This window comes from Xiphophorus couchianus, chromosome 7, assembly GCF_001444195.1.
Source record: "Xiphophorus couchianus chromosome 7, X_couchianus-1.0, whole genome shotgun sequence".
In the NCBI taxonomy this organism is placed as follows: domain Eukaryota; kingdom Metazoa; phylum Chordata; class Actinopteri; order Cyprinodontiformes; family Poeciliidae; genus Xiphophorus; species Xiphophorus couchianus.
In genome coordinates, this window is record NC_040234.1 from 1,856,991 (window position 1) to 1,874,692 (window position 17,702).

At 37.9% G+C, this 17,702-nt stretch overlaps 1 protein-coding gene across 9 annotated transcripts; it reads left to right on the forward strand.

Annotated features, from left to right (window-relative positions):
- The first annotated feature begins 3,543 nt into the window (after positions 1 to 3,543).
- On the forward strand, positions 3,544 to 17,047 carry prkag3b (protein kinase, AMP-activated, gamma 3b non-catalytic subunit). 9 transcript variants are annotated; one of them, XM_028023734.1, is made up of 15 exons: positions 3,544 to 3,811; positions 5,627 to 5,687; positions 6,558 to 6,706; positions 6,786 to 6,867; positions 9,723 to 9,781; positions 9,868 to 9,913; positions 10,742 to 10,796; positions 12,256 to 12,382; positions 12,474 to 12,639; positions 13,081 to 13,118; positions 13,205 to 13,351; positions 13,809 to 13,902; positions 14,349 to 14,463; positions 14,664 to 14,734; positions 16,638 to 16,742. In XM_028023734.1, the coding sequence occupies exons 1-14, from the start codon at positions 3,794 to 3,796 to the stop codon at positions 14,731 to 14,733; spliced, it is 1,227 nt and encodes a 408-aa protein (XP_027879535.1). In that variant the 5' UTR covers positions 3,544 to 3,793; the 3' UTR covers position 14,734; positions 16,638 to 16,742. The 9 variants fall into 9 exon arrangements, with proteins under 9 accessions (XP_027879535.1, XP_027879539.1, XP_027879536.1 ...); XM_028023738.1 differs by having other exon boundaries at positions 14,669 to 14,734; XM_028023735.1 differs by having other exon boundaries at positions 14,352 to 14,463.
- Positions 17,048 to 17,702: the final 655 nt, after the last annotated feature.

Genomic DNA, 17,702 nt, shown 5'->3' on the forward strand with positions numbered 1-17,702 from the left:
TATGTGGATCATTTATTTAAAATTGTTTAAAAATATCTTTCACTGTAACCTAATGTTCTGTTTTGTTTAGAATTTGGCATTATAAAACTAAAAGAAAAATTTATTTGAACACTCCCTTAAAAAATGTAAAATGACCTTCTCGTAATTTGAACTTAAGAAATGTTGAGGAAGAAAAGAAATGATTAATTTAACTCAGGAATTACAGTTTTGCAACAAAACCCCTGCCAAACTATTTCTGTACATGCAGTTAAGGGATCTGTCTTGGTCTGCTTTTCTTCATATCTATCTGACAGAATGTTTTTTGTTTTTTTTTGTAGCTATAATTATTTCATGCTTTCGTTTCATCACACCACACCCATCTTAGCAAAACCTCCATGGAGTGGTTGCAAGCTGTTCAGAATCCTGCTGCTGCCTGGCTTCTGACAAAATTCCTCTAGTTTTCACGTGTTACTCCGATCTTGATGAAGCTACACTGTTTTCTTTAGTATGAAATTTAAGGTTATTGTATTAATTCTAGAGCTCTTCATGGACAGGCACCAGGCTGTATCAGTGGGTCCCTGACTAGTCCCTGACTGGTCCCTTTGATCAGGGTCTGCTGATGGTTCCCTGTGCTGTGCAAGGCAGTTTTTACCTCTACGGGAAATCCACTGCTGGACACTGAAGTTTAGAGTATTTTTCTAATGTTATCAAGCTAAAGTGAAGTAAATAATTAAGTATTTGTTTCAGGTGCTGATGCATCTTCCCAAGCAAAAAGATTTTTTTTTTTTATATATATATATATAGAAATTGCGATCGACTCGATGACTTGACCAGCAGTCAACATCTCGATCCATTTCAAAGTGTTCTAATATGAATTCCAGGTTTTGCTTTCTGTCAGCTGCAGAATATTGTTCTGCCTCAAATAACCAAATCTGAGGAGCTGTAGTTAAGTCCTGATTCACAATGCAATAATGTTTTCCAACAACACAGATTCATTCCCAAATTATTTACTCAAAAACTTTACAAGGTATTGATCAGTTTCAATGCTAAATAAAACAATACAATAGAAAAACAGATACAATAAAATCAGTAAACTTAAATTATAACTTAGAAATTAAGATATCCATTTATTTATAACAATGTCACAATTTTTTTTGAGCAGTGTTTTCCAAAGCCAGAATATTGAGCTAATAAATTACTTTGTGTCAGATGTTTTATTACAAAGCAAATCAACTGACTGCATTCTTCAAGTGCAGCAGTAGCTAGTATCCAATTGTTTGGTTGACCAACAAGATTAGTGAAGAGATTTTCCTGACCAAGCATGTGAACTAGTTTTGTGACATCATCTGAAGGAAGACAAAAGCTGCTGGATTTACTAAATATTAAGAATTGTTAATTCACAAATGATAGATTATTGGAAATGTACATGAGATATCAGAGAGATATCTAAAGATACCTCTGATCATGAGGTAGATCAGAAGCATGATTTATCTCATGCTTCTGATAGATCATGAGAGGTTACTTTATGTCATTAATTTAGTAATTCTTGTTTATAGTGTTATCAAGAGGGATTCTTCCACATGAACAAACTTTTTGAACAATTATATCTTTACAAGAAGCAAAAACAACCAGAAAATATGATTTAATCAGAAATAGATGAGCAGAGCCAGAATAAGAGACCAAGACAGATTTGCATTACATCAATCAGACTCTTTGCAAGTTTCTGCTGGTTTAAACTGAAATCTTCCAGAGGATGAATAATGTACTGGGCTGTAAGCTTGGGAATTTATAGTCAGTTTTTTCCTGCACAGTGGATATAGTTGCAGTTAAAATAGCTTTAGTAAAAAAAATTAAATAAAGCACAAATCTGTTGCAAAGGGCAGTATATCATTTAACTGAAACCGGATGTTTACCTTCTCTGTATAAAAAGACACATGACCTTTTTTATTTCTCACTGTCCGACAATAAATTGGGCTAAATGTTTCTGCTTTAGATCATTTAGGATTACAAACATAATTTCTATTTGCTAAATGGCCTCTGATTAATGAGACCGACTATATTCTACAAAATAAACTTCTAAATATGAGAAAAAAAAGTTGAAGCTGAATATAAACTGATATCTGTGAAGAGAATGAGTTGTTCTCTTGCAGCAGCTCAGTGCTGCTATAAATAGTTAATGCTCAGTGTAACCTGAACGCCTCACAGCAGGGGCCTTAAAGCTGCACTGCAACTGTTTCTGTTTCTTTTATGGTGGAATTGGTTTACAATGAACTCAGTTCAGCGGTTATAATGCATTCATTTTTTTAAGTAAATCATACTAAACACCAACTCAGACATGCTGAATGAGTGCTACATGTTTTCTGCAGTAGTTCTAAGCAGCTGTGCAGGATTTTACTGCTCACATCTCAGCTTGTTTAGATGGAAGAGCCTGTAACTTTCTTGGTTCACATCCTGTTTGCAGTTCATATTAGCTTTAGTCTTTTCAAGCTGCAGCAGCTGATGAGCGCAGCAGTTCAAACCAAAAGCCTCAGCAGTTCAACAAGCTTCAGAGCTTCAAACAGTTTACAGATAAAGTCCATCTCCTCTCATGAAAATCCACCACCATTCCTCCTGAGACGTGGCAGAGAAACGTTCCTGCACGGCTTGCTCAGCATTGGGTGTGAGGACAAGGCTGAAACGTTGTCCCACTGACACACAAATTGTCTGGTGAGGCTCTGAGTTTTCCAGCATGGTGCATCACAGTGACACATGGATAAGTGATGACAAACTGCTCAAAAATCACTGATAGGTTTTCAGTCCCACTCAGAACAGAACCAGTAAACTGATCAACTCAAAGTCCCAACAAGACGAGAACAGAACATCTGTCTGGGTTTGTTCCTCAGGTTCTCCAACACGTAAGACTGAACTGGAAGAAGTTTTTCACACTGTAAATATTACCTCCGTGTGCATACGTTAGATGTACAAAACATTTCATTGCTCATAAAGCTAAGGTTTGGTTTGCTTCAGAACTCAGGTCCTAATAATGCATAAATGTTCATATTACATTTAGAAATCATAGCTGAATAAAACTATTTGTATTTATAAAACACATTATTATAGTTAAGCTTTAGTTTTGGTATCATCTCAGTCTGCATCATGACTGTTTAGTAAACTCTGTTTAGAGCGGCTGTGTACCTGCAGACATTCTGCACATTACACCTCCAGCTCAATGAGGGTCTTCTGTCCATTTAGGCAAACAAACCCAAAACATGTGTATGCGTGGGCGTGTGTGGGTGTGGGGTGTGTGTGTGTGTGATCTCTGTGCCACCAGCGTTCCTCATGGGACCATAGGACCACCCAGCCATCCACCAGCCTGTTCTCTGTTTAAAGCCACATCCTGTTCATTCAGATGCATTTCAATGGTTTAACTTACAACAAGCAAATGATTCCCACTGACAGATGAAGATGTCCCATCTGATTTGCAATTAAATGAGTGTGTAGAATCTCTGTCAGCCCTTGCTTACACACTCCTACTTCCCCTCCCTCTCCCTCTGTAAATGCCACAGGTCTCCCACCCCTCAGTCCAGATTTAGACCCCAGTCTCTCCCAGGCACTCGGTCCCAGCTGTCCAGAGGACAGGAAATCCTTACCAGACTCTCCCTCTCCCTTCTCCTGGCCGTCTTCACCTTCTCTTTACACTTTTATCTTCATCACTTCATGGTCTAACATGGTCGCCAGGCATCTCTGGCCTCTCTGTGCAGCCTGCTGTGCAATCTGATGCTCCTTCACCCATCGCCTTGTCTCCACAGAGGCAGATCTCCCAGTCTTGCTGGCCATGGATTCCTTTGCAGAGGTGAGTCTCCTTGGTGATTTGTCTGGGTATGTTGGTATCTGTGTTTGGACACGACTCTGTAACTGAGAAGCTGTAAAGGAAAACATGCCGGCTACTATTGCAGGTCCAGTTCTAAATGCTCCTTCCTCACCTTCTATCTGCATGATCAGTAAAGTTTGTCAATTCAAGATCAACATGTGAAGATAAATACACTCAGGGCAAACTGTAGGAACCAGCTGACTAGTTGATGACCAGCAGACATGAAAAGGTTTTAATGTTGGTGCATGGTCCATGGTCCTATAGCGGACAGTTACTCAGGATGTGTTGTACTGCAAAGGATATTCTTCCTTTTGGAACTTTACTCATTTTATCACATTACAACCACATGTAATGTGGGATGGTATGTAACAGGAAAAACACCGAGTAATGCATGGTTGCTAATTCAAAACTATTAGAATTCTTTAGAAATGGTTGGGGTCTTTCTGGAAGGCGACTCCCCCCTCCTTCACTCTCAGGTCTTTTGCATTCCTTTTGGGGTAGGCTTTAAATTGTGAAGTCAAATTTCTTTCAAGCCATATTTAATACATATAGCATTTTTTAACAACAGAAGGTAACTTGATTGTACTATAAAATAATTTGATGTGAATGGAAAATACATAATTCTGTCTATTTAAATGGCTGTGATGAAGGCCACAAGTCGAAATACTTTGGTCTACATATAAAGTTGTTTCTTAGGACTTCAGTGTTGCTGGAATTTATATAACAGGGGATTTTTGTACCCTCTCTAAGCACCTTGGGAGTCAGTGAAGTTATCCAGAAATGTTTTAGATTTAAACAGAAGTTTTCTGCCACACAAAGAGATTTTCATGTTTGGTCAGAGCCCCTTCCACCCTGCAGGGTTTGTAGTGACTGACATCCCAAAGTTTCTCTCCATAGAGGCTTTCTTCTTGATGCTTTTCATTTCAGGCTTTGAATTGTGAAAAGCACAACTAGTTGGACATAGTTCTCCCACCTTAGCTGTGGATTTCCTCCGGCTGTTATGCAATGCTGTCTGACACTGGACATAAACACATGCCACACTTTTCAGATTCTTATATTATTTTATATATTTTGAAAGCCATGTATTTTTTCCTTCTATAGCAGGATTGGGGTGATTTATAAGCTTGTTGTGGTGATAAAAACATTTATTGGTATGCATGCTTCACTATGGTGTGACTAATGATAGCAGCGTCTATATGTAGTCATGTTTGTTTCTGTCACATAACAGATGTCATGTTGTTCTGATCTCTTTGCCCCATTTCTAATGCCATTCTTACTGGAACTCAATACACAATCTGTCTTCTATCAAATAAAACATGGCAGTTTATTTTTTTAACCATTCACTGAATGACTGTGATAAAAGTTGAAGAATTCAAGATTTACTTTATATTTTGGGTAATTTTACTCCCCTGGATGTTTCAGAGAACATTGACCTTCCAGTAATTCAGCATTTCAGTTGCTTATGAAGTGAGAATTTTGAGCTAAAAATGTCTTCTTATGTAAGAACATACTGGTTTAGAATTATGACAATCGAATGTTATACGATTCACGAGTCGTATAACAAGAAAATCAGTTAATCACAGAAACTATCACCAGTTTCAAGGAGAGTGGCAGCAAAATTATTTTTAGTGACCTATGATCTATTTTTTAAGGTTTGTGGTGAGTTTTTCTTGGTGAACATAGAAACTGTGACTCCTAAGGTCAAACGAAGAGAAGCAAAACAATTACAGTAGTTTTCCTCCATATCAGTGTGCTTTCCTACAAGCCTATGGAAATGCCATATGTTCCCTCTTCCAGGTCCCCTTGTTTGAGATGGATGAGTATGAGGAAGAAGATGTTCTCTCGGTGAGGAGCAGAGGTATCTGATCCTTTTCAAAGAGACAATAAAACCAAAAGGTGTTGATTTGCCTTTTAAATTTGATTGATCTCACTCAATAGAGCAACTTTTAGGACTCAAATGTGCATAAAAATATATAATTCATATATGATTGAAAATATTTGCCCTCCGGTACAAAGCAAATTGATGTATTGCAATGTTCTAAAATATCCACAAAATGAAAAGAACAAGGTTAGCTAATTGTGTCTTGCTGACAAACAGACATCACTGAGGCTAAGTGTAGCGCTCATGAGTCAGTGTGCAGTTTCTGTGTGTCCTAATCAAACGTCTAAACAGTCCATCGCCCAGTCAGGGGGTGACCAGTGGACTGCTCTGCCCCTCTCTTCACAAGTGTCCTGGACAGAATGATGCAGGTCTGATGATAAAATTACAAAATCAATCATTGACCTTTGGCCCAAGGCAGCCTGGACCAAAGTACATTTACAAATCACCGTGTGCTTGAACATGGTGTTTGTTCTGTGACAATCTGTGTCTTACACGGAAGTCCAACATCAAAACATTACTTAAGGTCAGATGGAAGAGGTGGTTCCTTCCAGTCACATCTCTGCTGCATTATGATTGTCTATGGGCATCATTTCTATCTACAACTGCTCCACTCTCAGCAGCACTTCTGTAGCCAAACTGTTTGTAACAAAGAGTTAATGTTGCACTGACAGAATGCCCCTGAGGCTGTTCAGGAAGTTTGAATTTCTGTAAAACATGAGCAATGGGGATCATTAAAACCACACTGCAGCTTGACATGCACCTACATTCTATAAACCCAACATAAGAATGTATTACCCTCACACAAGCTCTCAGTTTTGTTACAAGCTCACTTTGTGTTTTTCATAGGTGTCTGTACATATGCCACATACCCCATGGCGCCCCCTGCAGGAGCAGATCCTGACACCTACATTTACATGAATTTCATGAAGAGTCACAGTTGCTATGATGCCATGCCCAGAAGCTCCAAACTGGTCATCTTTGATACAACGCTGCAGGTGCAATTTTTTTAGCAGCAAAAGCTCAAATTGCTTTCATAGGTTTGGATTTTATTAATCAAGTTTTTGTTTCACTCAGGTGAAGAAGGCTTTCTTTGCTCTGGTGGCGAACGGCGTGCGGGCGGCACCGCTGTGGGACAGCAAGCTGCAGTGTTTTGTAGGTGGGAACAGGAACATCTCAATATTTATTCATGATTCCTGAACTGGTTTAGCCTGAGTGGACACGTTAGGTTTTTCAGCAAACCTTTGCAGCTGTTCTGCTACGATGAAGCTATGATCCACTCCTACTCTGAAGCATTATTGCTGCCTCTCTGTTTCCACTGAGATCAGATGTTCTCAGCTGCTGCTTCTCTGTCCAGTTCTGCTGAAGTATCACTGCAGCTTCAAAATGATGAAACCAGCAACCAATAAATCCACGAGCGTCAAGTCCTCCAGTCTGTAGATCAGTTGACATCCATGTTATTACATGAGTTACAGAATAAAAGGTCACAGATGATGTGAGTTCATTATGAAGTGCATGGCTTTGCAAGCAATATTAGTTATTGCTGCTGTCATTGTTGTTGCCTCAAAATCTTCGGCATGTTATAAACTGCATCATAATCAGCCGATCAGCATATTTCTGTGATCAGACATCCAGTGGAGGATAATGGGACGTGTCCACTCTGTGTGAAGAAGTGGCCGGAACCATTTGCTGCTGTCTTTACCTTTTCCTACTTCCCCACTTGTTCCACAATCCTGTATCAACCTTTACCCGCCTTGAGGTGACATTTAATAAGTGGAGTGACTTTAACCCACTGCTCTGTTGGGGCCTATCAGTTGTGATCGACCAACTCAAATGACTCCAAAACATCAGTGATTCATCCAACAGACCCCAAAACACTTACTGAAGCATCAGGAGTCTCACTTACCTAAGTAAAGGTCAGAGTTCATGATTCAGCAATAAGAGAGGGACTGGGCCAGACCAGAGAGCCTCTAACCTAACCCACTTCAGAAAAGTCTTTGACATTTCAGTGTTTGACCCACAAACTAACCATGGAAGGGAAACATTAGCCCAATTATTGGTTGAGTATGCATGCTACTGTCTTAACCAATGACGTAACAAACCATAACAATATAAACTCTGTTACTTTTTAAAATTTCTAACTAGGGTTTTTTATATTCCTTGTGTCGCTTACAATACAGTATGTTTAACTATTATCATTATTTGACTTCTGAGATGATCTTTATCACATACAGTTGGGAACCGCTGCTTTAAAAATGTGCACAAAGTAATTGTTTTTATTATCGTGCTAAAAATAGAAAGGACAGGCCCGGAAAAAGACTCATCATTGAAGGAAGTGTACAGTATTTTGTTCCTTGATCTCTGCTGCAGTTTTCCATGTTAATGCTGAACTTTGCCAGGGAGCTGATCCCAGAGCCTGGAGTTTGGATTTACATTATGATTTTGTTCTGGACCAATGCTTTCAGTTTTTTCCATTGTAATTTTCTAGTGGTTTTGGTGAATATAATGCATAGCAATGCTAAGAAAGACTTTCCATAGTGATTCTCTTGTCCATGTGGTTCTACTGAATCATGAATGATGGTTGCTGATGCAGTTCTGCCTGAGATCAGATTCACAAGGTGTTTGGCTTCCCACTGGTACTTTGCCCCTTTTTGCACTGAAATTTATCCAGATTCCATGAACAGAGCTTTATAGAAGGCGGACAAGAACAAACACCCAAATATTAGTGGAACAAAGTTGATGATACAAAAATAAAGTCTCTTGGTTTCTAACAGCAGTAAAAAGTCAATAATTTATGCTAATTCTTTGTTTGTGTAATCATTACTGTGAAAAGAATTTAGGCTCCTTTGTCCAGTGAGCCTCCGGTGGAACACATGAGCCTTTTAGGCTCACTGGTTTCAAATGAAAGTGGGTCAGCAGTTAGCAGTGTTGTATTACAATCAGGAGGATATGCTCTCATCCTCATCATGACTATTGTAATTAAAATGCCAGCAGCTTTAAAAATGCATGCTAAGCTTCCAGGCAGTAACAGGTTAAGGAGACACTTGGGTTCATGATCACCATTAACTCTAACATCTCTTTTTACACACTAACATCATTGAAAGGTCAAAAAATTAAACAGAAAAAATCTGGGTGTGAAGTCAAGAGGAAGCTTTGTAATCTAAGAGATGGAAACAAACTTTTAGTTCAGGTTGTGCTGCTGCACTTAGATTATTTCACTGTTTGCTTCATATTTCTCAGACTCAGTGGTCTTAAAGTTCCAGACACTGACGGTGGCTTCAGCTCTCAATGTTTTGATCTCACTTACAATAGTACATTTAAAGCAACTTTACTAAATTGTCCCATGGAATAGATGCATATCAATCAGTGGTAGGCGATGGTGATTGGATAAAAAAAGGAATGATCAGATAACTCCTCTGATCACACATGGAGATTTCCTTCTCTCAGCTACAACAGGGCCATCCAACAGAACATCTATTGGAGTTACATATTTATCTGACCTCTGGAGTCACTTTACTAATCTCACCAACTCCAGATCCAGAATTCTAATTCTGGATCATACAACACTGCTGCATCTGTCTGTTAGCTGTTTCTTCTTCTGACAAAAGATCATTGTTTGCAGCAGTGTTTCAGTTCTACGGTTCTGTCAATGTGTGAGCTTCAAAGACTTTGTTGTGGTTGTTATGCTCTAACGCTTTTAGTACTTTTAACTGCCAAAGTAGGTTAAAAGTTCCAGCAACACAGGACTGAAAGGGAGCACCACACCTTAGTAGATTTAATGTATCTTTTCTACCCTTAACCTCTGACCTTAGAGGAAACATGGCTGATCATGGCAGTATCAGCCAGTATCAAAATAAATTCTCATGCAAAAGTTCTCAGTAACTGAATAGTTAAATACAAGCAAAGGTACCACTTATACACCCTGTGATTTTTTCCTCATCATGCAAATGTCTAAACATTTGCGACATGTAATTTATTGTTTGGTAACTATAGAAATTCTGTTCGTCTGTGCAGGTATGCTAACCATTACGGACTTTATTAACATCCTTCATCGTTACTACAAGTCTCCCTTGGTGAGCTTCAGAATTAAATTGAGTGATCTTTAATCTGACTGAAGTTTCTCTGTGGCAGGACTAATGGATGCCTGTTCTGTCTGCAGGTTCAGATCTACGAACTGGAAGAACACAAAATAGAGACATGGAGAGGTCTGAAAGGAATACCCTGCTAGTTTATAACTTCTGCTCAATTTCTAAATCCATTCATGGATTTCCTATGAAACATTTAGATATCTCTTATTGATGGTTCTTTTCTTTACATTCATACTAAAGCTGAGGAAAAACATTGCTATTACATGCAAACTATTTATAGTAGCCTATGACCAAATGTATCTTTAAATAGACCATAACTAATTCATTTTGTGTTTCAACAGAAATGATTACTTTCATCAAGCAAGTCAGTTGAGTGTGTCTCTTCAGTAACAGCTGCACAGTGACGTTAACAGGCAGCTGTGTAGAGAAGCTTAGCTTTACACTGCAGAGTCCCACAAAAATCTGATACTTTTAAGAACCAGCTGCACTGCATCAAGCACTGACAGGATCACAGCTGGAACTTTTGAATGAGTGAATACTGAATCCTTGTCAAGTCTTTTCTCATACTTGTAGAGCCTATATAACCTTTTCTGGCTAGCTTTGATTCTTTTTTAACTGTTTGCTATTGGCTGGAATGAGGGTGAGGCTGTAGGTGCAGGTGTAGTACAGATAAATGATCAGAGGATTTATTGAGTTATTTTATAAGAACTTTGTTCAAAAATAATTACTGATTAACGATCTCTGACGATGAATTCAGGCCATTCCAGTCTACTCTGCTATCATCTGATAATCAATGTAATGTGTGCTTATATGTCAGCTTATACATTGATTGCATTGTGTTTATGAAGCTAAAGAAAATAAGTGGAACTGATTGAAAAGAACAATCTCACAAAATTCTGGTTATTTTTTGTTTAAAATTTGCTTCTCTGTGTTTTTTTGGTACAGAAATCTATCTGCAGTATTCAGTCAACAGACTCATCAGCATCAAACCTGAGTCCAGGTAAAGGAACACTTGTTCTTTAAATTTCCTGCCTTACTTTATTTGTATTTATTTCCACATTGCACGACTATTTAAATTCTATTTTCCCAGATTTTACAAAGAACTGAATGTAAAAGAAAAACCAGTTTTAAAACTTCACTTCACCGTGATAACATTGTCTTTAATAAATGAATGTTTTACATTAAATAGTTTTATTAGTCTACAGATATACAGCTGTATGTGTCTCGTTTAACTGAGAACAAACTGTAAACTGTATCTTCCAATTACACAAAGACTGATGTTTCTGTTACTTATGAGGATTTTCTGCTTGCATCACATTTGCAATTAGAATATTAATCATAAACATGTTTAATACAGAAAACTGGTCTTAATGAAAAGTGTGTTTAACACTTGCATAACGCCTCACTGCAATGGATATTTGAATTTATTAAAAATGACTTGCTGCAAGGCAACAGTGCTACCTACTGCTCCACTGTGTAGCCCTGCTCTATACTCAAATTATTCAGTAGCCATTTTTAAATTTGTTGAAGAGATTTCCAAAGTGCAATGAAAGTCTGACACTGATTTTTCTGAATCTAACAACTGAGCTAGTGTTCAGCCACTACTTTATGGTAAATATTGGAAATAAGCCATAAAACTTCCTACAATATTATTTCTTGTTAACGCCTCAAAGGCTGAATTTTATTCTAGTGTTTTTTTTGTTTGTTAATAAAACCATCTGTAAAAAAACAACAAAAAAAAGCAGAATGAATGGACAAATGCCTGGCTTTTATTTCTTACACTGCATTTGACAGAATTTTGTTTTCAGGCTTTTTGAAGTTTGCTCTTAAAATCAAGAGTTAGCTAGAAAGGAGCTGACACAGACAGATCCCACACCAATGGTAGCTTTACAGTCCATGGGATGTATACAGGCAGTAGCATTGTCTGGACTTAGAAACACCAAACACAGGAACGCGTTGATCTGACTGACCCAATCAAGAATGGCAAAACATGAGGCGTTGAGAAAAGTCTAATAGAACCCAAATAGCTTGCTTTTAGAGTCTTTAGATTTCACAATGTTGTAGTAAAAAAAAAATCTAACGAGTTTATTGGTCAGAAGAGAAGGGGTCACGCCGCTAGCTTAAGCAAATAGTGAGCCTGTGAGAATATGTATTTTTCTGTTAATTTAGTTCCTGTGTAGTCTCGTCTTCCCCTTGATCGTCTGTGTTACCTGCTCCCCGTCGGGTCCTTGTCACTGCTGTCATAGTCTTTATCATTAGTCCTGTGTCCTCTCATCGCTACCAGAGTTCCCATCATTTTTCACCAGTGCAGCCTGGATTTCTGTTCTCTCGTGTTTGTCATTAAAACCATCATTATCGCACATCAGCCTGGGTCTACTGCGTCCATCCTCACCTCCTCAACCAAGCCACATCATGACAGAGCCAGTATTTACCTAAAGAAACTATTTTTGTCTCTTCAGTTTGTTTGATGCCATCTACTCACTGTTAAAGAATAAGATCCACCGGCTCCCAGTTATTGACCCAGCTTCTGGAAATGTCCTCCACATCCTGACTCACAAGCGGATCCTCAAATTCCTTCACATCTTTGTAAGAAAAGACTCATGTTTGTAATTCCAGATTGCACTCTGTGCTCTAGAAATGCCCATGCTTCATCAAATTAATGAGTCTATTCTTCTAGGGATCCATGATTCCTAAACCCAGGTTTCTTCAAAAGCAGATCAATGAGGTGCCGATTGGTACCTTTAGGGAGATTGCAACAATCCAGGAATCTGCTTCTGTCTATGAAGCTCTGGCTATTTTTGTGGAAAGAAGAGTGTCAGCCCTGCCTGTGGTTAATGAGCAAGGTATACCAAAACAATTCTAAGATTTGGGCTTAACTGCACAACATAATCCTGGTGAATCCACATCAGTGCTACTTCACATTTGAGGGTTTTCCAGCATTAACCAGCAAGCCACAACCTCTCAGTTCAGTGTAAGTTACTAAACCTTTACAGGTGGACTTGTTCATGTTCTTAGGATCATTGTCCAAATGAGCTTGAGCTCATGCACTGTTGGGCAGACAATCTGCTCAAGGATTTTCTGCTAGAATTCTAAATCCATATTTTAATTAGCAGTAAGTCATGTAGACTGATTCCCAGATCACGATGCCTTGTTTGACTGTCTTTACTATAAGACTTAATCACGTTATCTTTCTCTGATGTTAATATTTGTTTAATGATTTCAAATATTTCAGTTAGTAAAATTTCAAATACTTTTTCATTTATGTTTTTCTACACCTGTTTCAGGTAAAGTTTTGGCACTATACTCCAGATTTGATGTCATTGTAAGTGAATTTAAAATTCAGTCTCTTTTATCTTTAAGTAAACAAAGGGAAACTTAGCTTTGTGACATTTTTTTTCTCCCCTCAAGAACCTTGCTGCTCAAAAAAATTACAACAATTTAAACATGACAATGAAAGAGGCCCTCACGTCAAGATCCTGCTGGGTTGAAGGAGTCCTTAAATGTTATCCACACGAAACACTGGAGGCCATCATCGACCGCATAGCTAAAGCTGAGGTAACTCCCAACTCTGTCACATATTCTGTCACAAGATGACATAAAACTGATAAAACCATTCTTCCATCAAATTGTAAAAATGCTAAAGAAATCTGGTTTATGTGAAGCAGATGTGTCGTCTGTTACATCCCCTCCCCGCGACCACTAAGGGTAAATTCTGGCACTGAGTGTAACACAAAAAAGGATTTACCATGCCAGGGAAAAAGAAAAAAGGATGACCCTTAGAGAAGGATTATGGATGTAGTGGCTGCAGAGAGTTGAAGTGACGAAGGATGGTGCTAGGGTTGAGTAAAGTAGAAGCAAGATAATCTGATAGTCCTGAAAAGAGCGATTGAAAAAAGGTGTCATTCTAGTGGATACTAGAAAGACTCTAACACCACAATGGAGAAAGCCAGCTTGCACACTTAATTTGTGATTGAAAAGATTATAACCAAATGGTTTCATATTTTCCTTTCAGGTTCATCGACTAGTTTTGGTCGACAAAGAAGATGTGGTGAGAGGGATTGTCTCTCTGTCTGATATTCTGCAAGCCCTGGTTCTCTCTCCTGCAGGTATTGATGCTCTGTACTCCTAACAACAACACTTCCATCATCTTCCTGTCCTTCCGTCCTTTCTCTTCCTATTTACCTTCCTGCCTTCCAATTTCAAAAGCCTCCTGCTCCTTCTGACACAACTGATCTTTGTTTGAACACAACAAGGGACTTCCATCTTCTTTTTCAATCCCTGGCTTATCCCATGGAATCTCTTTTTAGCTTTCTTCTTGTTTTCCGTCCAACCAACAAAACTCTTTCCTAAATTATTTTACTCCACCTCATTGGGAGAACCTTAACTTGGAACCATGTCAACATGTATGTGCCTGCATCCTTCACTTCCTTCATGTTAGACAGATGGAATCATCCATCTAACATCTTCCATTCTTCTATGTTTGCCAATTTTTCCACATCTACCCAAACAGCCCAGACATGTTTACTACATTTGTACAAAATGTCTCACCTAGCAGCCTCTCCAGTTTCACATGAACTGTTGACACCCTTACCTTCAAAGTCCATCTCTCCTTTTTCGAGCCAGTGTCATCACTTCCTTCTCCTAAAGTTCCAGCCAGCATTTCCCAGGTAAGATTCCCTTCTAAGCTATCAGTGGCTGGTTGTCTGAGCTTGAATCTGAAGCTTGGCACTGCCTGTTGAGGTCCCCCAAATCAATAGTAACAAGAAAACTGTTTTTATTACATGTAGGTTTGCATACCTTCATCTTGTGCTAAGCAAACAGGTTTTAATCCATTGTTGTGCCTCACCTCCACATCCTATCTGGCAAGTCTAGGGGTACTTCTTCATTTCCATGACATGACATCAGTGATGGAAGTAGTAACAAAGTGTCCCCAATGATGTAAGAAGCTTTACAGTTATTAATAGGAGAAACTTCAGTAATGGTCTTGTAATAGTGCGGCTGGATTTTGCCATACATGTAGCCTGTGGTCTGGTGAATGCAGTGACTGAGTTTAGATTGTGAAGAAGTAAATACTACCTTTTTAAATTAGTAGTTGGCACTTTGGTAGGTGTTAAAACCAGGACAAATTTACCAAATCATTAAAAGTAACACATTGCATATCTAATTTTAACAGAAAAATAAAGCAAGATTGCAAAAAAAAAAACTTTGTGGGAATAAAATACACAAGCAACAGTAATGACAAAACAATTTAGTCGGGTAACTTATCATTTGCAGCTTATCAAAGGCATCAATTAGCTAATCCCAAGTCAGTATGAGTTGTGTTATAAAAGTAAAGGCTTTTTTTCAGTTTGCTGACCAGCTCCTGGTTCTCACACACAACAGCAAGAAAGAAATGGATCATTGGTCTTTGAGAAGTAGTTGTTGCTGCCCATCAATCAAATAAAGGTAAGACTTTATTTGAAGGTGTATGCATAAAACTGACATGACTTGTCAGGAATATGAAGGAGTCTTTATTAATGTTTATGACTATTGTCACAGAGTGTCATTTGGTAAATAATGACATTTTAAGTTGACACTTTTAATGCAACTTTTAGTGTAACAGTGTCATATCAGTTGTATGCACACCCCTTGAAATAAAGTGTTACTGAAATGAATTTCCAAACTTTTCCAGTCCCTTTTCAACATAAAATTGGTATTCAGTGATAAACATCTAAGAAAATTGACAAAATTATAAGGAGTGAACAATACTGAGAGAAAGTTTGGCTCGTTTAAACCATATCAGACTCTATAAGACTCAGTCAGTCCTTTATTGTTCTGCTCTTGAGAGAACAATAAAAGAGACTGAAAACTGCTTTGTTTCCCATAATTTAGGTTTGCAAAAGTTGCATTAGCATTAATGACAGGACAACTAGAAGAATGTACTTAGGACACACTGGACTAAAGTATGAATTCTGCCATAACCTAGCACTACATATCAACTCACATCAACTATGTTGCAGGGTGGTGGAGGGTTGAGAGTTTAGGCCTTACTAATATACTAACTGTGTTTCCATTGGCCATATAATTGTGCAAATTGGAATTCCAAAAATAAAGTATTGCAAGTAAAAAGGCTGGTGCTTCCTTTTGCACAGCTGTATGAAATCAATATCCAATACTGAAGAAGACTCTGCTGATGTGTTAGACAATGTACATTTCATTTGTGCAATAGCTTTAATTTATTTTTCAAACTTTGAGGAGAACAAGCTCTTGACACTTCTCAATTACTAACACAAGGCTTTTGTAGATCTACAGTGGCCATTGAGCCCATGAAGTATTTATTTAGATAGTGCCAGGATAGAACTATGTCTCAACAATACTATCAGTGATTTTCACTGGGACTCTGTAGAGTAAAAGAGAGACTCCAGAAATCAGTGACGTCCAGCGCTGATGCTAACAGAGCTTCAGAAGGGATCCAAGTTCTACTCCAATGACATCAACCAGCTGCACCGAGAACTCGGAGTACAAAGCGCTAAAAGACAGTTTGCAGTTGTTAAATTACATTTAAAACCAAGAGGAAAATCTTTCTTTGATCTTATAACTCAGAAACTGAACGCTGCATTTTTATTGTTTGTATCTGAAAACTAATCTGTACTAATCTTTGTAGACAACAAAGTCTGAAGGGCTAAGGGTCTGAATCAGCTACAGTACACAATATCTCCAACTTCTGTCGTGACAAACAGAAGTTTAACTTTATTGAAGTTTATAAACTTAAATAGACATTAGTCTGAATTCAGACTGAGTTAACTTTAAGATTTCTAGATTTTATGCTACTCATTAGTTTTCTCACTGCAACTACTTTCAGATATTTACAAGTGACCAACCTTTCAAGTTTGAAGAAAACAAGATGGCGGCTGACGATGTAAAACAGGACGATAACATAGTGAAGAATAGAGCTTAACAACAGCCAACGGGAGGGATGTGTAAAGGGAAGACAGACAAATTGGACTTTGACACAAGGTTGAAGGTTGTCCCTTTCTCAGATAAAACCTCCTGATGGGGAACAGAAGAAAAGCAGGAAAAATGAAACTGAAGACATGAAAACACAATTAAACTGCCTTTGAATTGAGACACATTTGCAGCTAAATGGTGGGTACGACATTGTGACAGAAAACAATTATTTCTTATTCAAAAATTGAATGTTGGAACTGTGATAATGCTTACTGAAATGTACTTACAGTCTTATCACTGTGTAAAATAAATGTATAACTTGTGTTTTGGTTTCTAAGTATTGCATCATTTATAATTTATATCTTTCAGTTAAACTAAAGGTTTCAGGAAGTGAAATCAAATTAAGTAAATATGGGAATAACGTAGACCAAATATAGTTTGACGGACCAATTGATGTGTGGGTTCATAGTGCATTTTCCATTGTTTATGAGTGAAAACAGAAATACTGCTGGTTTGAAAATATTTGTCACTGATTTGTCACATCATTCATCCTCACAAATTCTACAAATTAAGATATGATTCCTAAGAACCATAAAGTCAATTACTGCTTTCAACGTATTAGAAATTGTTTAGCTACCTAATAAACCACAGCTCGACAGCAACAGTTACACTGTACATAATTTATTAATATATACATGTTATTAAGTATATGAATGAGAATAATCTTTACTGGTCAAGATTGTGCATAAAGAGGGGATTTTTTTTTGTTGTTATGAGTGCTTTATATAAGAACTCTTTGAAGAACCTTACATAATATGAGCTACAACATTTAATTTCCCTCTGGGATCAATAAAGTATGTTTGAATTTGAACTGTTTTTCACCACAGAAACAGTTGTGGATTTTTTCCAAGCCATTTTTGTTGAGCAGTGAATCTCCATTTTATCTTATTGACATTTTGGACCTGGAAAACCATCTCAT

What these genes read in the sequence shown, in the direction of transcription:
- prkag3b (XM_028023734.1), top strand. An exon ending in GTTACTACAAGTCTCCCTTG is followed by an intron (nt 9,782 to 9,867) that starts GTGAGCTTCAGA and finishes TTCTGTCTGCAG; the next exon opens with GTTCAGATCTACGAACTGGA. An exon ending in AGCATCAAACCTGAGTCCAG is followed by an intron (nt 10,797 to 12,255) that starts GTAAAGGAACAC and finishes TTGTCTCTTCAG; the next exon opens with TTTGTTTGATGCCATCTACT.